Source organism: Eschrichtius robustus, chromosome 8, assembly GCF_028021215.1.
Source record: "Eschrichtius robustus isolate mEscRob2 chromosome 8, mEscRob2.pri, whole genome shotgun sequence".
Taxonomy (NCBI): Eukaryota; Metazoa; Chordata; class Mammalia; order Artiodactyla; family Eschrichtiidae; genus Eschrichtius; species Eschrichtius robustus.
The window spans coordinates 15,061,759-15,087,724 of record NC_090831.1 but is presented as its reverse complement, the minus strand read 5'-3'; the positions used below and the strand labels follow the sequence as shown (position 1 = coordinate 15,087,724).

The window sequence follows — 25,966 nt, the reverse complement described above, 5'->3', positions numbered from 1 at the left end:
GCTATTACTTTGTTTCTTTGTTTGTTTGTTTGTTTTCCAGTTGACAACCCCAAGAGGACTCATGCGCTACTGGTGGCTCTCTTGGGTCCCCATCACTGTCATGAGAACAAGTCCCAGCTAGTCAGCTGCAGGATGAAGTCCCACCTGGAACAGAGCTGATTCATCCCAGCCCAGACCACCATGACAAGGTCACATATTGGTCAGCGGATGGGTTGGCTGGGGCCTGGCTGGTCAACAGCTAAATCTGGCCCAGATCAGCAGAACAGCTTAGCTGACCCATGGGCTTGTGAGAATTCATGATTATTGTTTTAAGCCACTATGCATTTGGGATGTTTGTTATACAGCTTTATTATGCAATAGAAAGATGGATAGATACATATAGATAGGTAGAAAGATAATATATCAACATATAAAGAGAAAAGAAAGAAATACATATTTTTCATTTATTATATAAAATATATTCATAAACTAAATAAATGTGTAACAATATATAAATATACAGTTTGCAACAATATGTATATAAATATGCGTATCTCTAATTTTCTTTCTCCCTCTCCTCTCTCTCTCTCTCACACACACCCACACACACACACACACAATATTACCTCTATTTCTGTATATCTATATCTATGTGTATATCACACTCTATGTGGCCACATATATTCCTCTGTCTCTAGAGCTCTGTCATTCTTTCTCTCCCTTTATCTTCACTTCTCTCTTACTGTATATTTCTCTATCTCTCCATCTCTGTCTCTGGTGTCTACCCCTCTCTCTCTCTCCATCTCACTATATTTATATGAAAATCTCTCTCTACTCTTTTTTTCTCGATATTAATCTTCCTTCCTCTCTCTCTATTTCCATCGCCTTATCCCTCTGTTTCACTTCATGTCTTTTTATTTATCTCTCTTTTATTATCTCTCTCTCCTTCTCATTACAGAGATCTATACTTCTCTGTGTATATTTCTCTCCTCACCAACTCTTCTTATCTCTCTATGCCACTGTCTCAGTCATTCTCTCTTTTCCTCTCATTCCCACTCTGCCCTTCATCCCTCTTTCCCCAACTTCCTAATGCTAATTTCTATTGCTATCAGTGTCTCGAAATAGCTTCCTCTCCCTTTTCCATTTAACCTCTCTCCTTCATCTCTCCCTTTCTATCTCATCATCTTTGCTGGGCTCCACAGGCCTGTGGGATGTAAGCCTGGGCTTCTGGTCTGCTGGCTACAATAGAAGAATGAGTCCAAGCTCACAAATATAAATTCACTTTTTTGGCTTCTCCTGACAATTGTACCTGTCACATATGAAGAGATCAGAATTATTATGGTCATGTTAGGAGACTTGTCAAAACATTGCTGCCTTGGGGAGAAGGTTACAGAATCCAGGCTATGCTTACATTTCAATTTCAGCTACCTGTGTTGCTTGGCAGCAATATGGGAAACAGTTTATCATGAAATATTAGAATTTTCTCGTGACCTCTAAATGGGTGTCTGTCTCTGTCTATAGTTTTGTGACCATTTTACGGATGAAACAGAGGCGTAGGGAGGTTAAGTAACTTACTTAAGCTTGCCTAGGGAATAAAGACACGGCAAGAATCTGAACCAAGTTAGCCAGTCTCCAGAGCCTGTGTTCTAAGTAACCCGCTGGGCTGTTTGTGATTCAGCAATTAATTTCTGTCCTCTTTGGGATGTTGCATTTGATGTATAATGTGATATTGTTATACTTCCTACTTGTGTTCAGTTTTGTGCTTCCTGCTTTAAAAGCACATTATTTTGATTCCATTTAGTTACTTTCACTAACTTCTAGCACCCTCTCTTGGCCATTTAGAATTAATTTTTGTGTTTGGAGGTAAGGAAATAAATTTTGATTTGAATATCCACAGTTGTCACAGAAACAGTTGTTGAAAAGGCCACATTTTCCCCAATGAATTGACTTAGCACGTTTGTAAAAAACAGTTGACCATAAATATAAGAGTTTGTTTCTGGACGCTTAGTTCTCTTGCAGTGATCCGTGTGCAAGGAGAGCACGTTGAAACACTCACTCCAGCCTAGATGGAAAGGCCCCTAACATGGATATGTTAGCTCATGTGTAGCAAAACTAAAGGGAATTGACTCTTGGATTCGTATTTCCTGCTTGCAAATGCCCCCTGCACCAGACTAGTTTATAGAGAGGACTGCTTAACTCAAAATCACCTTAAAATGATGCTCAAATGGAGGAGAGAGTACACCTGAACCAGGATGAGAAGAAGACATCAGAACTAGACAGTTGTTCCAAATGCCAAACCTGACCCGTGTTTTCTTAATTTATTGGAGTTTTGCATAGAATCAAATGTTCTTCTATCATGAGAGCGAGCTATGAGATTTTAGAAATCAATCCAACTCTTGGGCTTGTGGTTGATTACCCACCTCCAGTACTTACGTTAACCTTGGTGGATTTCTCCTCTCCAAGGCTTTGATTGGATGGCCCTCGGAAAATTTATTTTAAAAGAAAGAAGTTATAGCTCTGTTCAGGGCACTATTGATATTACGAGATGGGATGCCCTCACTTGGCTGATCAATAATATCTGCTTTGACACTGACCATAAATATGAATATTCTTGAAAGGCTACTCAAGCTCAACCAGAACAAAGATCTGACTCTCAATCAAAAACTTGGGACTTCCCTGGTGGCCCAGTGGTTAAGACTCTGTGCTTCCACTGCAGGGGGCATGGGTTCCATCCCTGGTTGGGGAACTAAGATCCCATATACTGCATGATGCAGGGGGAAAAAAAAAAAAAAAACGTAACCTTCCCATTTTATTAGGAGGAAACCTCCCACAATTATGGGATGGATTTATATGGTTAACACCAAGCTATGGTCATTTAAGTTGAAAAGTTCCCTTATGTTGGGAACAATTAAACCATACTAAGGATAATCAGCCTAAGAACACTAGGTAATTGCGCTGGGTGCCTTATGAACAATGCCAATATATCATTACCCTTAGAGATAGCAATACACGACAGACTGGCTCAGAGGATTGGAGATATACTGGGTTGCCCCTAAGAGAACTCAGTGGATTTGAGGAACCAATTAATGGCCTTGGCTTCTTCCAGGATGCATAGGAAGATGTACCCTGGGACTCCTGTGGACTCAAGGTCACTTAGAGGCCAATTTAGATATGGCCCCAGAAAATTTACCATTGGTATAAGCCAAGTGATCTGTATGGCTCAAGGGATCTGTAATTCAGTGGTATGACCACTTAGCAGCCATCTTTGCACCTGCAGGAGGATCAGAGTTGGTAACTGGCCATATCGAAGCGTTAACAAAATTCACTCAACAGGCCATAAATGACAGCAATCAGGCTATTAACCTCCTGAACTCTTTCTCTATGATGAGAAAAGTGGTATTACAAAATCGAATGGTTTTCAATACCCTTACAGCATCTCGGGAGGCACCAATGCCATAATTCAAACTGAATGCTGCTTTTTCACACCAGGTGAATCCTCTAAGATAACACATTGAAGAGCCCACAAAAAAAAATCAGATTTCTTCCTAAAGTGATCCACTCCCCAGGCTTGATGACCCCTTAAAAAACTGGTTTGGTGTTAGAAGCTCTTGGCTTGAATATTTGGTTAACCCTATTAATGCTACCAGCTATATCACTTCATTCTGCCTTTTTTACAAGATTGTTGCATTACCAGATGTGTGACTGAGCCGCCGATAAAACTAACGGTGACTGGGAGACTTGAAAGGATTGAACAAATATATAGTGTTTTATGAGATCAATGATTGTGATAGTGTAACTCTAGGTATGGGAAGAAGTCACAAGAGGGAATCATTCCCTGGACCATAACAGACTAGTAAGACAGGTGATCTAGAGACTTTTGGCTACCATTAATAGGGTCTATTCCAGTAATAACACTTTGATTGGCCTATCAATGAAATCCTGGCTTGACCTAGGAATGAGCATTCCTAGCACCATTGGACAAAATGATCACGAAATGCCTGCATCCCAAACCTTGGTGCAATTTATGACCATGAGGGGGCACTGCCAACTCAAGAATGCCATTCACCTTCTGGCTCTGCTAGGATTGAGTCATTAGCAACTGCAGTCCCAGACTTTTAACACACCCTGAAAAGAGTCCAGGGTAGAGATCAGGAATGAGGTACTCTATGCGCTGGGAAAGCTAGCAGAACAGACCTTTAGATAGTTAAATATTTTCAGGAAAAAAAATTTTGAACCCAAATTTTTACATTGTTACATACTTAGTAAAGCACTAAAGCCAATAACTAAGAGCTGATTCTCGTGACCAGCGGCAACCTTCTACCCTGATGTGTGCTTGATTGTATGCACCCCTTCAGCAAAGTCACAGATATACTGACCTCCCTCCCCTCCCCTGCAGAACAGTTTCTCAGAGCTACTGAGAGTCAGCCTCCCAGGCTATGGTCCTCAGTAAGACACTGAATAAACTCAACTTATCTTGTGCATTTTTTTCCGGTTGACAACTACAAGAGGCCTAATGCACTTTTGTTGGCTTTCTTGGATGCCCACTGTTGTCACGAGAGCAAGTCCCAGCTGGTCAGTGTGTGACTTGAATGTGCCATGAGGTCAGACTGTGAGAGCAAAAACCTTGGTCTCAGCAATAGAGCCATGCTTCCCTCTGGGACTAGATGGATGGAGTCCAGGGTCTGGACCCCCGCTCTGGACCCTGCTGGGTGGGGTGGACGGGGGACACCTGCTCTTCATGCTGACATTGCTGAGCAGTCCTCTGCTCATTTACCCGTCACACTGTCATCTGATGTTAGTGCCTCTAGTAAGCCTTGCTCAGGATGACTCTGAAGTCATCTTGTCCCTTTAGGGGGACTTACGTGGCATTCAGTTGCACAGGTGAACCCAGGGCCTCCATGACTCTGTTCTCTGTCGCCCACATCTGCACTCTGTCCATGTCACTGGGTTTAGGGGATCGGATCTTGTGTCACCCCATCTATACTGAGAAAATGAAACCAAAAAGTACCAGCTTCAGTAAATCACAGATCATGGAAGAGCATGGGTGGTTGGTGGAATGTCAGGCATTATCTTAGTGCTGCAAGGAGTCCTGTCTGCTCTTTCCTCCAGAACAGGGTCCTGAGCGTGGACGGAGGAGCAGCGTCTGAATATTCTGGGCGTAAGTTTCCCAACTCACATAGGAGCTAATTGGAGGAACTGCATACAGAAATAATGGGGAACCCAGACCCACAGCCTAGGAGTATGTTTGATAACAATCACATGCGTGTGTAGAAGGATATTTTCTTCCATTGGCTGTTGCCCTTTGAAAGTGAGCAAAGTTGGTTGTGGTTTAACTGTTCTTATTTCCTTGTGACACCCCATCTACCCCTTGCACAGTCCCAACCAGCAGGGGCCGGTTTGACTTTGAGCGTTTTCCACGAATCAACCACATTCGACAGAGCACACAAACAAAAGAAGCCTGAGAAAATGAAACACCACCAGCCATACCAGCGCCCTCCTGCCACTCACGCTGTCACCCTCACCACCACCGCCCTCCCGTCTCCGCACCTCTCAGGCCAGGGCAGCCCAGGGCTAGTTGGGAAAGGAAGTTGCTGAGAAGTTGGAAACCACAGGAAACACTGCCCAGCAGTGCCCTGGCAGTGAAGTCAGCTGCACAAAACTTTCAGTGATTTGCAGGTTTCCCCTCTTGGCTTCTATGCTTTCCCAATGCAGAAATAGTTCCAAATCTGTAAGAGGAGGGCCATGTATCTGGGCTAAAGAGGTTTGATCAATTTCAGGAGAATCAAGGAGTTGATCTAAATTAGATTTCACCTTTCTGGTATCTGGTTGCTCTTATTTTCTTTCCAAAAGGGAATTTCTACTTCCTTTCTCAAAGGACCTGTTTAGCAGATACTAAAACTTGATGATTAACAAACAAACAAACAAAAAAGAGCTTTCCAATTTTAAATGATACATTGGTTTATTTCTGATATATAAAAGGTTTTACTTTAAAAGGAGTCATTAGAGGAACTTCCCTGGTGGCGCAGTGGTTAAGAATCCACCTGCCAACGCAGGGGACACGGGTTCGAGCCCTGGTCCGGGAAGATCCCACATGCCGCGGAGCAACTAAGCCTGTGCACCACAACTACTGAGCCCGCGTGCCACAACTACTGAAGCCCGCGCACCTAGAGCTTGTGCTCCTCAACAAGAGAAGCCACCGCAATGAGAAGCCCACGCACGACAATGAAGAGTAGCCCCTGCTCGCGGCAACTAGAAAAAGCCCACGCACAGCAACGATGACCCAATGCAGCCAAAAATAAATAAATAAACAAACAAATAAATAAATACATTTATTTTAAAAAATAAAAATAAAAAAATAAAAGGAGTCATTAGAGAAAATAGAAAAATATACAAGTTTTTTTTCACCCATCTATCACGCATCAAACATTTTGTTTTATGCCTGTGCCTAGAGAAATACACAGACACACATATAAATGAGCATCTTACTTGTTAGTATTATTACTCAATAGAAAAAATGATCAAAGGACATGAACAAATATTGCGCAGAAAAGAAATATAAATAGACTTTGCCTATATGAAGAGTTGTTTATCCTCACTAGTCAGAGAAAAGCAAATTAAAACCACGATGAGATACTATCTTTCAACTGTCGGATCAGCAAAATCCTGACCTTTGACAGCACTCTCCTGGGATTCACCTACATTGTGGTACAATTGCTGACCCGGCCCATGTGGATTCTGGCACTACTCCTTTTTTAACCTTGGGCGTTTTTCCCAGTCTCTCTGGGACCTAGTCTTTCCATTAGTGAAATGAACATCATACTTGAAACAAGCAAACTGCCTACAGAATTCCTGATGCTTACTAAGTGGTCGGCACACGCTGTTATTCAAACCGACAAACAAAAATAAGAAAGCAAACAGAAAATTAGCCTAACAGAGCATGACAAAGATCATGCACTTACCCAGACCAGTTTTCATGGCTAACGAAAATGTGGAGTTTCTAGCCTTTTGGCTGAATTAGGTCATCTTGGTATAGTCCCTCCGGTTGTCTCTTATTACTCAGAATTGCTAATTGACAGTTATATAGGACTTTGATTTTTTTTAAAAAGGGGAAATCAAGTATTACTTAACCGTAGCCTGCTTGATTGACAGAATTTCATTCGAAGAGTGAAGTTGAAGAGAGAAAGAATTCCAAAACAGTGAGAATTCATAATGGGGAAAACTTTGAGAATTATTGTCTGACTTTTCCCTTTTTTATAGTTGAGAAGTGTATGGAGTACTCTAGTTCTATAAAGTCTATTGAGCCTTGAGTGTTTTAATGTGGAACTATACAAATCTTCGCCTAACTTTTGCATTGCACACCTGTGGATGCATCCTTTTGCTCTGATATTTATTTCATCCAGCAAAGTCTCCTGGACTTTAGCCACAGAAATCCTGTTAGTAGGTGGGAAGTTGGCATTAACCTCTTCCCAGCCTAGGAGCAATGAAAGGAAACGTGGACAGGGAAAGAGGCAGTTGGCTTTACCACTTCTTAGCCTGAGAAGGAAAATTTCCTGTTTTAATTGAAAGTAAAAGTAACCTGTTTTTATTCTAGCAGCAACTAACGTAGAAGTTAAGAGCAGAGCTCCAGTATCCAGACTGCTGGTGTTCAAATCCCAGCTCTGTTTCTTATTAGCTGTTTTACTCTGGGGACCCTCCTTAGACCTCTCTGCCTCAGTTTCCCCATCTATAGAAAAGATTGAATTGCACATGTCTTATAGGCTTCTTGTGAGAATTAAATAAGTTAATAGGTACCTAGACCAGTACCAGAAAGCAATATTCCAGCATTTGCTATTATTGCTTCATTAGGATGTTAGTCATTAAATTTGTAAATTGCTCTGGAAATCTGAAAGTATTTAACTTGAACACTTTCTTGTAAAGATGGATAAACTAGGCAACATTACGTGGTCAAGAAGAAATGACACAGCTGGTTAAAACAAACCAAGTAGCCGAGGCTCTGACAACAGGGGTGTGATGTGGAACCTCTGGTCCAGGGTTCCTCCCCCAATACCACATGGCAGCCGCGCTGTAGTGGAAAAGGACTGGACCAAAAGGATGTATGTCTTCCTCCCACCTCAGAAATGCACCTGGACACATAAGAGGCTTCCACAGGGAGATTCTGAGGACCTCAGGGCCTCTTGAGTCTAGGGGAGGAGCTGTGGTGTCAGGATGCTCAGAACACCATCCACTGTCCTGCTCTGCCTGAGAATCTCAGTCCAATTCATTACACCCCCCAAAAGGGCAGTTACAAATCTAGACACACTCACAGAGTAAGGCAGGATTTCCATGGTGTTGACAATGAAGGGAGCAGCTATGGTGATTCCAGAGTATGTGCATGAGGAGAAGACAGGTGCACTCACAAGTCCTTTAGAAATTTCTCACTGATGCCTTGAAGGATGTCTTTAGTAAAGAAGCAGTGCATGTTTTGTTTTCTTTTCATTTGTTTTGCTTTGTTTTCCCAGTTGAAAGTGTGTTGGGAAAGCTAAAAGATACGAGGTAACAAAATACAGGCTCTGAGATCAGAGAGACCTGGTTCTAAATGACTCTTACTTACAAAATAGTGGTGATGGGCAGATAACTTCATCTCTTCTATCTGTAAACTGTGGGCTACAACTGTTCCTTCCTCCAAGGGCTCTTAGAGGATTAATGGGTTTACCTGGTGAACAGTAGAAACTGAGTCCCTGTTTCATCCACATCTAACCCATCTGCAGGGAATGAGATTAGAGATGACTCTTGGTGGTTCGGTGTATGTGTGGAATCTACTATTTTTACAGCAGAGCTACCAACAGTAGATGCTAATGTTGCTGAGGCCTCGCATGGACCAAGCATCATTAACTCATCTAATCCGTATGCTCCAGGAGACAGGGCGCTGTAACTTCATTACACAGACGATGGCACTGAGAGTTCAAATAGCTGCCTGAGGTCACACAGATACTAATACAGACCCAGGCTTCAAACCCAAGTTCTCAGGGCTCAGAGTCTGTGTGCTTCACCCTGCACCCGATGTCCCTCTGGGGTCAGTGCAGTTCTCATGGGGTTAATGTGAGGATCAGGAGTCAGTGCCTGCGAGACACTAGTACAGATCTGAGCACACACAGTGCAGGTCACGCTGGCTGTTACACTGTCATCACAGGAACGTCCCAAACCAGTGAGTCTGAATCCGGTGACCTTTGAAAGAGAAGGAACCCGGGCACCTTCGTTTGGCGGTGGGTCCCGTGGGAGCCAGTGCCCCAAAGAAAGCACCATAACCAGCACCTCAGGGAAAGACTCAGAAATGCGGTGTGACCATGATTACAACCAGCGCTGGATTTGATAGCTCGGTTGTCATGCTGTTTCTTACCTTGGTTAGAATTCATGAAATTAAAATACACAGACAAAAGTGGACTTTTGATTTCTTTTTTTATTTTTTGTGTCTCTTATGAAAATCCAAGGACAGGATTCAGGTGGCAAAGCTGGCGGCCCCAGGGTGGGTGGCAGGGAGGGTCGGGGCTGTGGTCTGGGTGGAGGCACTGAGGGAGGAGAGGGGAGCTGCCCGCTGTGCGCCCTCAGGAGGCACGAGGACTCGGGGGCAGGAGGAGCTGGTGCGGTTGTGGGGACAGTGGTGGGAGAGGCTCCCCTGGGCCAGCCCTGGGCCCTGCCCCCGAGTGATGGCAGAATTCCCTGTCACGGAGTCAAACTGTCTGCTTCCCCAGTGCTTTGAAAAACCCTTACACAATAATGGCACACAGAAGAATACGCATGCGAACTGACATAACCCAAACCCAGAAAGGAAGCCCAGCTAGATCCTCAGCAGACACTTTCAGAGACAAGAGATGATGAAGGAAAGGTGACCCCTTTGTGGTCCCCTCTGTCACGAGCTCTTCCTGTGGCCACAGACGGCTGTTCTCCTACACACACAGCAGGCGACGATGACAAAGTAGACCGAGCTCTTGAGGAGGAGAAGGAGGTAGGTGTAGTAGGCACTGGTGTTCATGAGCTGCAGCTGCAGGGAATCTAGGAGAAGTCATCTTGGTTAGTCTCAGCTGTTCTTTTGAGAGGATAAAACAGTGATGGGGGAACGCGTCGCAGTTAGAAGCATCAGTGAGATTCCTATGAGGGGTACAAATCAGGGAAACCTGCTGGTGTTCACAGTGGGGTGGCTGGGGGCTTAGTAAAGAGAACATTGCACAAAATGGAATAAACTGTTTAATCCAAATTCTCTGAAACTTTAGGATCTCATGCCTCAGTCACCTGTATTTTCTTTCACATCTCTCGCTGTGGCTAGGATGTTATTAGGTAATGGCACTTCCTCTCCTATCAAGGTTTTGAAGACATATATGATGTCAAGAAATAATTAACAACAATGATCATGGGCCTGACTTGGCTCCTCAATGCACCACAAGGCTGAGTCCGTTCCTGAGGAAATTTCTCTTTTCCACGCTTCATCTTCATAGAGTCAGAATTCCAGAATAACCAGCACTTGGTGTGGAAAGGGACCTCAGGAGGTGATGTGCTCATAACTCACTGCCTTCAGTCAGGTCAGGTGTTAGCTGAGTTCCAGGCCCCCTGGTACAGGGAACGGAAGAGGGACCAGCAGGGCCAGAGCCTGCTTCTAAATTCACTTAGAACCTTCATGTAGGGAGAAAGGGCCACCAACTAGTACTGATTCTGTGCCAGCTAAATGGATACCCTATGGGAGACATGCCACATATGTGACCTTATGTCCGCAGTAACTGAGTAGGGTGTAATTGTTCCCTATTGGCAGATGACGTCTGTATTGCTCAGAAAATGTAAGGAATTTACCCATATTCATGCAACTAGTAGTGAAAGAACTGGGGTTAAAGTCCAGTCTGTGATAGCAGAAGCCCAGGCTCTTACACCCCTGCCCACTCTGTCTCAGGGCTTTGGCTTTGGGATTCTTGCTCTATATTTATATCTTAGAGGAGGGACAGAGAACTGAGTAAGTGCATGAACCGATGATTCAGATGGGCTGGGTTGACTCCCCAGATAGAGCTGTGTGGCTTCGTACAAGGGACTTAATTAATTGTAGCTCATTGCCCTCATCTGTAAAGTGAGGGGAAAATATTGTATCACCTCCTAGGAGTATTATAAGGAGTAAACAGAATATGCAGGCAAGACACAGCACAACACCTGTGTATATGAAGCTCTCGGTAAGTGTCAGTTCATGTATTAGCTACTAGCAAGGGCTAAAACTTAAAAAAAAAAAAAAATCTACAAACAGCTTGACATCACGTTTCCCTAGTCATTAGAAGCACAAGCCACACAAGTGGAGGAAATCCACTGTTGAAATAATTCAGAACCTATCACTGCACCCCCTAATTTAGAGTCATGTCACACCAAAACCAGCATTTACTGTGTTAAGATGACTCCTGGGAAATGATGATAGATTTACTTAAAATATCACATCTATTTCTGCAGCATCCAGGCATTCTGGTTTTTCTACCTTAAACCAAGGAAGTTCAACAGTTAAATTTATCCAGAGGAAAAAAATGTGCTGTAGCATGACATAAAGGCAAACCTAGACAAAAACTTACCACTCCTTTTTTTCACGCAGGCATGTGTAGTGACCTCTACAAGAAATAAGAGCAAGTAGTTAGTGAATTGTTTATATCCATTATTTGACAGTGTGCATCACTGTGTGTGTCTCTGGATAGACAGACTGATAGAATCTGCTGAGAGAGGAGAGAATCATTAAAAATAAGAGCCCTACAATCTGGGAATAGATGGTCTGATTCAATGTAATTCAGTAGATCTAGTTCATATACTGTTTTCTGTATCCAAGGATGTTCAAGTTCATGAAGGGTGCATTTTTGTTCTTCTTTATTACAACTGGAGGGTAGTATCCAAGACCATCTTGGTTTCCTTCTGTGTTCGCCTCTCCTACGCCCCAAAGTGTTCAGGAAATACTGTCAGAAGACAAATCGTCAGAAAAAGCGGCTGCTCTACATCTTCAGCGCCCACTGCTGACATGAAGGGATGCTCCCAAAACGTATGCATCCAATCCCAGAATCTACAACAGAATCTCATGTTCGAAGGAGTCTGGCTTAGGTAAATTTCCCATCAAAAAAAAAAAAGCAGTCAAACCTTTCCAAATCACACATACCCCCAGTATCCCCAACTCATGTACGTGATTTTCTGCAGTTGTGGAGTTTGTGGACGTCAGGATAACAATATAAATGAGGCTAATAGCTAGTGAGTGATTATTACTGTGCCAGGTACTTGCTTAAATACTTCATATGCATTATCTCCTTTAACTCCCCAGTGACACTGGAGTGAGTTGTATTTGGGGGTATTCCACGGTACAAAAGAGGAATAAGGATTAGAGGATAAGTCATATCAGTGATGACAGAGTGCATTCTAAGGATGGTCATGGGGGATTAAATGAGATAGAGTAGGTGGGAAGTACTTTGTAAAAAATAATCCATAGAAATACAGAGAAATTAATCTATAGAGAGACAACATAATTCCACCACGGTGGACACTGAAAACGTCTTCTTTTCCAGAGATCTTAATTATTCTTAACAAATGAAATATTTATTACAGGAGCTCATCATTTCAGTTCAATTCTTTCCAGGATAGAGAGATAGACCAAATCATATTTCTAGTTAATATGATAACCTGCGGTGAAAGTTGTATTTATCTACAATGAAAAGAAAAAGGCAAACATCCATGCAAAAACAAAATTTCTTTAAAAAAAATAATAGACTGTTGGATGGAGGAAATCAGAGACACAGAGGTTGTTTGGTTTATCCTTTTTCTCCTACATTCATACAAAAACAAAATTTCTTTAAAAAAAAATAGACTGTTGGATGGAGGAAATCAGAGACACAGAGTTGTTTGGTTTATCCTTTTTCTCCTAGATGTGTTTTTGTACATATGATATGGTTCTGGTTTATGATATGGTTCAGGGAGACCTCTATTTGGTTTGCTCTAAAAAATGGGTTCAAGGTACAAGTATCCCCTATTTTTCAAAAGTTTACGCCACTTCGCTTTTACGAAGGACCTACATTAGTACCTGTTTTTGCTAACAGAAAGAAATCTGAAGAGGATTTTCACTTTTACGAGAAAAGGCTAAAAGCAAAAATAGCATTTAGTGCTTGTTTTGCAGCCAGCCATGATAGAGGCAGCGGGCACTCCAGCAACAAGGACAGCACCGCCAAGGGACTACATCAGCATCTCAGCATCAAGCTGCCATAGCTCTGAACTGTATCTGTGAGCATCTGTGCCTTATCTCCATTTACTCTGCGCATCTGTTAGCAAGATCTGCCTTAAGATGATTGCTTCTTTGCTTTATGCCTTTCAGCTTAGGAAAGGTTTCATAGGAACAATCTACTTTCAGATAGAGGGTAAACCTGTGTTACTTTGGGGTAAATCCCAAGAAGGAAAATGTTAGTACACTCATGGTAGGTGTTAAAATATACTTAAGAACTGACTTTAATATGTCTTAAAAACCTCTTTCTTTTCCTTTCAGCGAATTTATTTATTATAAGATAAATAAAAATCACTTATCACCATACATTGATTGAGGTAAAAACAATAGCATAAAAAGTTTTCATCATAAAATTTGTGTGAATACCCTAAGTTCTCTTCCTCAATCAAGAACTTGGACCAGATTACTTTTATGAGCCTTCAAGATCACTTCATTGATTTGTGCTTCCATGTTATATTTGTATCTTCCATTAAGACAACAAAAACAACAACCAACAAAAACTTCTATGAAACAGCATTAGGAATTTAGTGTAGAATGACATTGACAGAAACGCCCTCATTCGCTTTGTTGCACTGAGAAGCCCATGGGAAACATTTATTTCAGAAATTAAGTGCCAAGTAAAACACATTATGAACTGGAACTTCTCTCCTTTATGATCATCATCAACATGGAACTTATCATTCTTGTTTTTCCCTGACCACTAGCAAAATCAAAACCTAATAGGACCTTTACACCCAAGGTTATGTTAAACTTACACTTTGCGTATTTGCTTCCCCTCTGTTTCTTGGCTGTAGAAATAGAAAATTAGGGTTGCTTTTGTAATCTTACTCTAGTTAGTTTGAGAAAAACATATCAGTAAATACAACGAATGCATGAATAAATACATCAGTGTTATGGTTTGGAAAGCAAGCGTTTTCACTGACGTTATTCCATTTGCTCTTCATCGCAGCCCCAGGACAAAGCCAAGGCAAGTGCTCCAATGTAATTTGATCATTGGATGAACTCACGATCTGAGAAGATAAAGGACTTGCTTCAGAAATTCAGACTGCTACACACCAAAATCTCTGCACAGTTTTGTTTTATGCTTGGTTGCCACTGCTTAAAAAGTTTTCCTAACCACACAGAAAATAACTGATACAAAATGATTTCTTCTGATGGGCACTCTGGGTCCTTTGGTCTGTTAGGTGAGTACTCAGGTCATTAAGTCCCGAGTCCAGTGAGTTACAGGACCACTGCCAGGGCCAAGGTACAGCCAGCCCTCTGCCCACACTGTGTGGATATGTAAAGCATCTGCATCAAAGGGACTCCTTTGGGACATCATGCCTGAATCACGAGTGGCCCTGAGTGATTAGGAAATGAGTATATTCTCTTTACTGCAGTGCATCCTCCTGGGACAGTAATTCACCAGAGTGTGTTCATCCACACGTCCCTCCAGGCCTGGCACGTGCTAGGGCTGCAATAAAGGTTTCTTGAGAGGCATTTACCAATGGCAAGAAATATATTCATTATGTAAAATGGGAGTAAGTCTGTACACTTTAGGCTCACCCAATCTTCAATTACAAAATTTTAGCTTAAGTGGTAGATAAAACACAAACCTCAAAAACCTAAGACCGTAATAAACATGTAGCAGTAATTATTCTACATTCTGTTGAGCCATGATCTGGCTTCCTCATACGAACACCATTTTGTCATTTAGTAACTCATTATTTCTGTGTTACACTTTGAGTAAAGTAAGAGTGAAGTGAGAGGGACTTTGCTTGCTGAGTAGAACCTTCTTGAAAGATGTGTAATTGTTCTTATTTCCTGATCAAGTAAGATCATCAAAAATGGAATCTCTCTTTGTGCATTTATTGTGTGCTAAATTGATAGGTACTTTGACATGCTTTGTTTCATTTAATCTATACAGCAACCCTAAAATACATCATTGTGACCTTTATATTTCAGATGATAAAACTGAGCTGAAAAAGCTTCAGTAAACTTTTTTCTTTTTTATGTTTCAAAGCCAATACAATTTTAATTTTGTGGGGAAATAGCGGGACATTTATGCTACCATTAAATGTAACAACATTTAACAATTTATATTTGATTTTCATTAATGCTTGATCGTAAAGGTGGGGTATTTTCTTTGAAAAAAAGAATTATGGGAGGTCATGTTTCTTTATAATCACATACCTTTGTTAATTGAAGGGAAAAGAATCTCTTGATCAATTCCTCTTTTATTATTCTCGTGTTTGACGATACACACGTGTTCATTATCCATTGACTTTTTAGTCACGGTCAGCCAGCTGAATTTCATGTATGTATCATTAGTCTTGATGATATTTCCCTGCTGGGATTCCAGAACTATGTTGCCATTCTTTTCTTTCCAATAGACCTTAATAACATCAGGGAAAAAATTCTCGAGAAGGCAAAGATGTGTTCCAGCCTCGTGGAGGTTTATTTCATCAATCGAAGGAAGAAATATAGTGGGCTTGGGAGACATGTCTACATCAAGGCTTCTATCTGTAGGGGATAATGGAATAGAATTGAAAAGAATTATTAGAGAAACATAAATATTGTGTGGTTTGGAACAACCTAGCTTATAGTAAAAGGAAGAAAAGCTTCCATTGAATTAGTTCTCATCATGGCCTTTCATCCACAGTAGATGTCTAGGTACTTATTATTGCTCTTATTTTCAACGGGAAGAGATGTTCAAGAGGTTATATAACCCGTCCAAAGTCACAGCTGTTCAGGAGCAGAGGCTGGCTCGCACCTTGGCTTTGGTTCCTTCTCCACCTGCTAAGTTGGAATATGACTTAAAACTGCCCCATATCAATGCTTGGAACATTCAAGAACAAATTTATTTTCTTAAATCTCTTTTGTTCTATCATAGTGGAGCCTGTTTTAAGGGGAATGAGAGTGGGTGGTAGGGTTGGGGGAGAAGACCATGTAACTTTGATGGTCTCTCTACAGGTAAGAATCTTTGGTCACTTCTAAGCTATTTCCCTTTCCTATCCTGTGTTTTGTAACACGCTCTCTTTGGCCGGTTAATACATTCTCACGTTCTGCATCTCTGTGGAACCTCATTCTTCATTTAACTGATTCCGGAATGCACCATATTTATCTTAATTCCTAAATAAATAAATGTCAGGAGGGGGTTATCATTTTAAAAACAATATACAGTTACTTGTATTAATGGGACTCTACCTCCACCTGTATTTGACAATCTATCAAGTTGAACTTTGAGCTTCAGATGTGGGTCCCATGCTCAGTTCTGAAGTGAAGAAGTTCTCCTTGTTGATTTCTAATTTTGTACAACTTCTCAATGTCACATCTGAACCACTCTAGATTTCTGAGGAGGGCAATATTAAAGTTGCACCTCCAAAACAGTGCCTTGAGTTTAGAAGTAAAACAGCAATACTTCCAATATTTCTATTAAAATATATTATTTTTGGAAATGCTTTTATATTTACCTTACCAGGTAATGCACTTACAGAATTTTGTTCCACTTTAGAAAATGTTCATCAAGAACACATTTTATCTTGGAATTTCATTTGAAGTTGAAGCATGACTAAGAAGGCACCATATTTTGACTTTTATTGTCTCCCCACAAATTTGAGTCTACCCTGTTGGGCTGCTGAACTGTTTTCAAGCTCAAATATTTCTGTGTCTACGCCTGCTGAATAAAGAGTATATATAATTAGTGTAATGTTAAAAGTTATGGTTCCCGAGTTTTCTTGCAGACATAATGTCAAGATATGTACAAAAACATCACAGTTTGCAAAGGATGTCACTTGAATGCTGGAATGTTCTTGATTATACATTTATTGTTAATATAACAATTGAAATTATAGATGTTAGAACTCTTTCCAATTTGATCTTCAACTGAAACGCTAATGCTTTACTGATATTGTCTTTTGACAAGTTTGGATTTAGTTTAATAATTCAATGGGCAATTTCTTAAGAAAAGAAGAACTGGATTTCCCCGTTGAGCAGAAAAGGAAAAATATTCTTGAGAATTTCTGCCTGTGTAGCCAAGTTCCTGATTTTTATACTAAATCAGTAAGCAAATAATGTTGATTTTTTACTCATACTGTAAATATAGTTAGTTCACAGTGTGCTTATTTTAATTTTATACATCTCAATTTTAGAGCAAAAATATTTGATTGATTATAATAATGACACTAAAAATTTCTCCAACTGTATATGTACTTTGTTGATCTTGATTTACATGTTCTATTTTGTCTTGTCACATTTTTAATCAAATAAATAATTACAGCTAATTTATATTTAAATAAGAATTTCAAATTTATGACATTTCTAACTACATTTAATTGACTTTACATCTCGACCATTTTCTGTATGAATTTAATTTTTTTCCTTATAAACATGAGTATGAAACTCAAACTTATTGGCTATAAATTTTAGAGGCAATAAATATCGGTGTAGAGATAATAGCAATTGAGATAAAGGATTAAGATTTATTTTCTTGTTCTATGTACCTAAAGTGTTCATAATCTATGTTTACAAACATAGAACAACAACAGAAATGAAAAACAGACACATTTTAATCTCATTTTGCTTGCTAAGTGAGGAAAAAGTCCGCTAAAGAGAAAAAAGTATGTCTAAATTCAATCTTTTTGTGTGAGTGGGCAGTAGGATAACTTTTCATTTGAGCAGTTACAAGTACAACTGTATTCACTGGAGAATATCTGTTCTCTTAATATTATGGGTTGCAAATAACTCTATACTGGACACAATTCTCTTGGGATAAGTTGTAGGTACACCTATCCAGCACCTATGATGAGTTAGCCAATGTGCAAAGTACTTTATTCACACTGTCTCATTCAATTCCAACACAACCCATGCTCGATACATACTGTTATCCCATTTATGGATTAGGAAACTGAGGCCAGAGAATCATCTCCAAGTTCACATAAGCAGTAAGTGATGGACCTGGAGCTCCAGCTCAGCCTGATGCCAAAGCCCAGGCTCCTTGACAACACCCTTTCACCATCAGAAAAGTAATACGTCAACTCACAAAACTTACCTGTAATAACAAACTTCAGCCTTGGGTCAAACATTTTCATAATAATTACATACGTATGAGCACTTTGTATACGTCCACATGGACACAAAGCTAATTCCTATCACAGCACATACACAGTGTTATCTGTGCTGTCCTTTACCATACAGATTTGTTTAAAAATCCTTCTAAGGTTTCTACATTTAAATACCATCACAGCCCTGTTTTTTCTAAAGATTCTTAACTATTACTCTAATTTTTTCTTCCCTCCCTCCAAAAACTTGAAAAAAATTGCATTCCTCTGATACCTACCTGTGACCACAAGTTTTGTCCCCGTGCCGAAAATTTTTATGTATTAACTCCACAGTGATTCAACCCATATCAAAAACTTTAGACTAATTTAGCTTCTCTGATTTCTTCAAATCCTAGTGGAACTATAACAGCCTGCTATTCAAGAGGCCAGGGTTCTGTTCCTGGTTCTTTTTGCGCTTAACAAGTTCTGTGTCTGAGCTAATCAGGTAAACTAAAGCCTTTATTTATTTGAAAACAATGATGATAATGTAAATCAATTCAACATCCCTACCAGTGCTGAAGTGAGGCCAAAATAAAACAAGATCTGAAAAGCAATTTGATTAAAAGTGCTACAGAAATGAGATTATAATAATTATTATTATCATTATCATTTTATTAGGAATTTGTAATGATTGTGTGGTCCAATATGACATTTTAATCTCATGGGACCAAGTCATGCCCTCACCGCTAGAATTTCAGTATCTGGGGGTTGCAATTGGATCTGTGGCAAACAAGCAGGAAGACTGATTCCCTGGTTTGCTGTGCTCTGATATATCTGGAATTTTCAAAGCCTTCATCATAGGAAATGTGCCTTTTACACACCCAATTAATAGGCAATAATCTGTCTTGTCTTATCCCCTGCATATCTATGGTTAAGAAAATCAAAGGGAACATTGGTTAAATATATGTAATATATGGAAATATATGTAAATATATGTAAATATATGTAAATATATGTAAATATATGTAAATATATGTAAATATATGTAATCAGTATATGGGACTACTTAACTTGTGTTGTCCAAAACAAATGGCTTTTCCCCAATCAACAGCATAATCTATTGGCATTCGAAGTTTTACCAGAAATTGCAGCCTCAATCTGACTTCTCTCCAGCTCAAGCTCAGAGTTCAGCTTGCAACTCCTGGCAGTGGACCTTCAAGGCAGGATGACTAGAGAAATGGCAGGATGCCTGGTCCTCAAATCCCATTATTGTCACCTTGGATCACGAAAACTTGCCTGACGTTATCTGCTGAGGGTCACCATCCGAATGACATTAAATGTTATGGTGCCGTATCATCAATGCACTGGGAGTATAAACTGGGTTGGCTTAAAGACCATTTCTTCCATTTTATGGAATGGATATCGAAGTCAATGTCCATGCTTTACATCACTTTCCTCCTTCAAAACTCCTGCATTGAAGTCTTTTTCTAATTTTATGGTGGGAGAACATATCACATTTGAAAATTTGGTGTGCTTCATTTTATCAGTTAACAAAGGGTTATGTATTCTACTACATTTTCCCCTACCTTCTTTTTTCTTTTTTTGTTCACTTCTTTTTACTGAGATATAACTGACACGTAACTCTCCTACATTTGAGCATAAAATCTTACCCTGTGCTTCTTGCTAGGTTATCAGAGGCCTTTTCCCTTCTGCTTCCCTTAGTGCCTTTGATCTTCTATTCTTATTTCATGTTCTGCCTCTATATATGTTTGCTCTGTTAGGTCTTCTCAAATAGATTTTGCAAACAAGCAGTTTAAATAAGTGACAAATAGTTTGTGCATTATAGTTTGCTTGTTTTTCTGCCCTAGGGGTTCATAATTAGTAAGATCTAACTCCAGTATGACATGAGGCATGGTAAAATATGTTTACAAATCCTAGTTCTGTGATATAGAAGCAAAACATGCAGGATTCAAACAGACCGAGGGTGCCAGAACATAAGGTGAGGCTTTCTTTCTCAAAATTATCCCTCACAAAACAAGGGGCTGCCTATGTATCAGTGCCTGTGCAACCGTTCATATTAAAAGATACTCTTCTAATACTCTGCTCTGGTCAAAAAGTACTACCTGGACAAGATATCAACCTGAAAGGAACTCAGTTAAAGCTGGTTTGGGAGTATTAATATTACCTGGTAAAAATTATTTGGGATTGAAGTCTCTACAGTCTGTGCTTACCTGGCACATGTATAGAATAATAGAATAAATTTTACAAATGCCTTCCTTTTATTTTATAAGTGGGTAATTATTTCTTTGAATGAAATACCCACTGGCATCATCGTATGGGGATCACAAAACAAACAGACCCTGAGATGACTTAGAAAGTTGTTCTAAGGTAGATGTTTTAGGTGCCTGTTTAGGGTCTGAACAAAATTTTTAATGAAATGTGTGGGCAAAAAGCAATATTTCTCAACTGGTTTTGTATTGACATAATTTTTAACTTTCAGGTGAAATCCAAATAAATTAAATACTACAATTGAATATTTGACTTTTGTCTATATCTCTATAAGCTTGTATGTTCAAGTTGCAAAAAAAAAAATAATATTTAAAAAAAACACTTTTTTTGCTTCCAGATATTTCTACTGCAAGATGAGAGAGCACCTTATATTCAGGCTCATAATATTTGAGATAATGCTTATTACATTTTACCACTTTTAGAAGCAGGTAACAATTGGTCATAGAAACTGAGAGAATTTTTAAGTACCGACCATTTGTTCTAAAATAACCTAAGACTAGATGGTAATTAATACATTTAGCTGTACTCCTGATTTCATAAAGAATTCCAATGAGTAAATGAGTAATAATTTAAATTCTGGAGAAGGAATTGATCTTTTTATCATAGACCACGTCCCAACATTTGTGGTAGGTAATTTTCATTTTTAATTTTGTTTAATCCTCACAACATCTACTCGAGATGGTTGTTGCACAGATGGAATAAGTGAGTAGAAATATATCAAAACTGTTAACAGTGATGTGTCTATAAAATTTTTTAATTTTTCTTTATTTTTGTATTTTTCAATTTTTTCCCGCAATGGGCATGCACTATTTGCACAATTTTTTAAAGCACTAACCAGTGAATCAAATTTTATTTGCTAAAGGATCATCATACAGAAAGTGACAGATCCAGAATCAAAGTCCATATTTTTCCCTGAACCACACACTACTAAAAATGATTTTTCAGGACACTTATGAGTTATATCTGGGTCACCTTTATTTAATTTGATTGCTATAATTTACATTGAATAGAGTCAGTTGAAAAAGGGGGACCGGAACGTTGCTTTTCAATTTACAGATTCGTTTGTTCATATGATCACAACCACTAAAGAGATCAAAATATATAATTCTTTCATTTTTTTCAATGCTTTACCAACTTTGTGAAAATTTTAAAAAACTTTCATTTCCATGGATCTCATAGGGTAGGAACATCCTTGAGAGATGTTCCCCCCTCATCCAGGCAAAATTTCACCTTTAAGGCAAATGAGGAGGGAACAAATTTACTGGATTGAATTTAGAAAAAAAAAAAAAATCCACCTTAAGACATGCTTGAATATGGTTGCAAAGTTAAATATCTTGCTACTTGATACTAATCATTCTCTAACTAAATGACAAGTTGAACAATATTTGTCCAATTTTTCCATCAGTTATTTCTGGAACCAAATTAAAAAACCAACTGAGAGTCTTTGAAATTTTCCAAGACCCAATGAACCTAATGTATCCACCACTGAGGGACTCACGCTTGGTCTAACTGCCTAACTCTTGTCAATGTCCTCTGTACTCGGTCAGGCAGAGAAGGAACCAGGCAGACTCCAAGGACCTGGATGGAGTCACCGACCTCTCCAGAGACCCCACCCTGCTTCGTGACCAAACAGGGATCAAATCCAAGAATTCTGGGCCAACACCAGCACTGCAGCGTGCAGTGCCTGTATTGCTTGCCTCGCTCCCCTACCTTACTACAGAATTTAAAGAATATTTACCTGTAACAATGAGCTGTGTTCCAGAACCAAACACTTTGACGCTCTTGCCATGTGTTAGCTCACTATCTAAAAAGCCTTTGTAGAAATCTCCCTCTGGCCCTGCTTTAAAATTGTGCCCATATTTTTTCAATATTTGTATAAATACATAAAAAATGGGCCCTGCTAACAATAAACAAAGATGGAACTCAAGCAAAAGCGCATTAGGTACGAACGTGGTCAAGAATTGAAAAATTGAACCTGCTCTTATTGGGCAGCTTGGGTTATGTCTGTTTCCATCTCACCTCACATACACTGGAGAGTATGATTCCATCTTTTCTCACCATTTTGCCTAAATCTTCTAGATATCCTCCCTTAAAGGGTTGTCATGTATAAAATCAGTTCATGCTTAGTTAATGTTTCTTTAATTTCCAAAATTGAACTAGGAATAATGTATTTGATTATTTAATAAATGTATATTCATTACTTTTTATAGGTATTTTGTGATATATATGTATTGAGAGGTAGGTATCTGGGTTAATTCTAAAGTAACTTCTTTCCAGAATCCAATCCTCATTTAGTAGACCAGATGAGTTGCTGCAGGGTGTGAATTTTTAATGATGACCTCTTAAGCTATTCATTGCTGGAAGACTGCTCCTTTCTACCTGAAAATGACCTTATGGTTTCAAGGCCATTGAAATAAAATTCTCCGCTGCTTATCAGAGAATCCTATTCAGTTTGGTATTTCTCAAGCATTTGGTATCACCTTTTCTGCACTATTTTTTAAAATTTTTATTTAATATTGGAGTATAATTGATTAACAATGTTGTGTTAGTTTCAGGTGTACAGCAAAGTGATTCAGTTATACATATACATGTATCTATTCTTTTTCAAATTCTTTTCCCATTTAGGTTGTTACAGAATATTGAGCAGAGTAGGTCCTTGTTGGTTATCTATTTTAAATATAATAGTGTGTATTTGGTATTTTTCGCTCCCACCATGTCTGGAAAAGCAGCTCTAAGTTATGCAATTTAGTATAAATGCTATAATTCTTTTACCAGATTCAATATTTTTAGCAAATTTGATGCCAGTACAGAAGGAAAATTGAGTGAAATGGTGTCAAAATGAATTGCCATTCTATAAAAATACTCTAAGCATCATATTTTGAGTATTTAATAATTGGATATTCAGTATGACTTACATGATCTTTTCCGGGAGGAGCAAGGTCATTTCGGTGCCATGATTAGAAGCGGGAGCATTATTTTCACACATGAGTATTAATACAAATTATGAACTATTACTAATTAGGTAGTCAATTACAAAATCCTTTTAAAAGGGCAGAATACAAAAGATTAAATATTCAGAATATAAAAACATGACGTTTAATATCACATGATGGTCCAGACCCCGCACTTTGGAATCGACAAGTCGCTATTGGATCCCAAATTTTGCCACAGTAACTAGTCATGTGCCTGTAGGCAAGTAACTGAACTTCTCTAAACCTCAGTTTCCTTATCTATGAAATGGGAAGAAGAGGATTCCTGTTGAGGAAGGAGATAAGGCATTGAAACTAATTATCTTGGTGTCTGGTCCTCAGTAAATAGTAGGTGATATTACTATTCTCTTTAGTGGGATGGTTGTGGCCATTTCATCAAAATCTTCCAGTAAACTAAGTATATGGATTTTATAGCTATTACATCAATTAAGAAAGGAAACAAGCCCATCAGTGCAAGACCTCCCACCTCTCTGGCAGCCATGGGCCGAAGAATATGGGGCCCAATCAAGCCAGAATCTAGAAGGCTTTTCCACTAGACTGGAAGCTGTTTGAGCGTTGGGACCTGTCCTATCTGTGTCTTGTTCACCCTTTTATCTCCAGCATCCAGCACAGAAAGTGTCCTCAATAAATGTTTGCTGAGAGAAGGAGCAAATGAGAATATACAACCATGCAGACTCTTTTCATGGACTTTGGAGCTGAGATGGCTCACTGAGCTCACAAATCCCCTGAAACTGGTCCATATCCAGGCAATGTAACAAGAGTTGTAACTGCATGAATTTCAGCTGATCTCAGCCTATCTCTGAGAAGCTAGAGTAACAAGAAGTGGGATTTATCGATGTTCTATAGTCATTTACTATAAGAATTTTTTTGCACTGCTGTTAAGGATGAGATGAAAACCAATAATGTCATTTTTTCAGGTAATTGGGAGACAGGAGCAATGTGTTTATCTCAAACTATAGAGACGAGGTAAATATTGTTTCTCATTTAAAAGCCCATCCATAGCGCTTCCCTGGTGGCTCAGTGGTTAAGAATCCGCCTGCCAATGTAAGGGACTCGGATTTGATCCCTGGCCCGGGAAGATCCCACATACCACAGAGCAACTAAGCCCGTGTGCCACAGCTACTGAGCCCACGTGCCACAGTTACTGAGCCCACGTGCCACAACTACTGAAGCTTGCGTGCCTAGAGCCCGTGCTCCGCAACAAGAGAAGCCACCACAATGAGTAGCCTGCGCACCACAACGAAGAGTAGCCCCTGCTCGCTGCAACTAGAGAAAGCCCGCGCGCAGCAACGAAGACCCAACACAGCCAAAAATAAAGACACAAAGAAAAAATAAAAATTTTTTAAAAATATATTTTAAAAAAAGCCCATCTATAAGAAAAGCATTTTGAACCAATAACTTACAGCAACGGATTACAGACATGGTCCTCAAAATACTTTAATTTCTACCCTGAGTCTATTCTTTTTTGGATAAAAAGTTGAATTTCTAAAGGTAGAATTTTAACTGCTAACGAGCAGGGAAAAGAATAAGCCATTTACAAGAGAGTTTTGTTTCCATATACAGTGACCAGTAGCTGCAAAATTGCTGTTCAGATGCTGAGGACAAGCATGTGGCAGTCAGATAAGGGGGAATCCTAAATTGTTTGTTTTTTTTTCTAAAAAACAACTATGAATTTTTCACTATTAAGTTAAAATAGAAAAAAGTTACTTACCAGGGAGAGTTACTATGAGCTTAGTTCCTTCTCCAAATATCTTGATCCAACCTGACCTATCACAATGGTTAGAGCGCCTACAAAAGTTTCAGCCTTCTCCTAGCTTCATGACATGACCAGCAGTTAAAAAACTTTGTAGAGTCAATTTGATCTTCCGGTCCTTTCGAACGTTCCTGAATGTAGGTTTCATGGCATCTGATATTTTGTAGATTTTCCTCAAATCAATTGACCCAAATGTCTGTTTTCCTCCGAGTCATAAACTTTAAAAAGCACTGATAGAAAATGAAAAGGATAAAAGCAGGAAAAGAAGAGTTCAGCACCAACTGGTCAACCAACTGCTTTTCTAAATTACCAGGAAAAGTATTCAGAGAATTAAGGCTTTTTTTATTTCCAGGTGTTTGGTTGTGTTGAAACTGCTGAGTTTGCATCAAAGAAAGTCTCTTTTGTTCTCACAAACACCAGGGCTGCTCCATTAGTGATTAGGGAATGTATTTCTGAAAGGAGGAAACGCTTCAGTAACTGAAAATGCAAATATGCCAACACAAATATACTGAGCAATGTGAACAAAGTTCTTCTTTTCTCCTAAACCGCTTTTACCATTGGGCCACATGATTTTTAAAAAGGCAGTGTCAAATGAGAAAATGAGTCCTGTGATGACTTATTATTTTTCGTGGGATGAAAGAAGAAATTTGTAGCATTCTGTCTCTTTGAAATAATAGATTCCTTATTTAAA

The 25,966-nt window shown here is 39.4% G+C and overlaps 1 gene segment (V, D, J or C); it reads right to left on the bottom strand.

Moving 5' to 3' along the window:
- Nucleotides 1-9,742: 9,742 nt before the first annotated feature.
- Nucleotides 9,743-25,966, bottom strand: part of LOC137768396 (T-cell receptor gamma chain C region C10.5-like) — a 34,200-nt gene continuing 17,976 nt past the window's right edge. Inside the window, 4 exon segments of the C gene segment in view lie at nt 9,743-10,008; nt 11,550-11,585; nt 15,398-15,727; nt 25,234-25,289. Of these exon segments, the coding sequence occupies nt 9,866-10,008; nt 11,550-11,585; nt 15,398-15,727; nt 25,234-25,289 (565 nt within the window).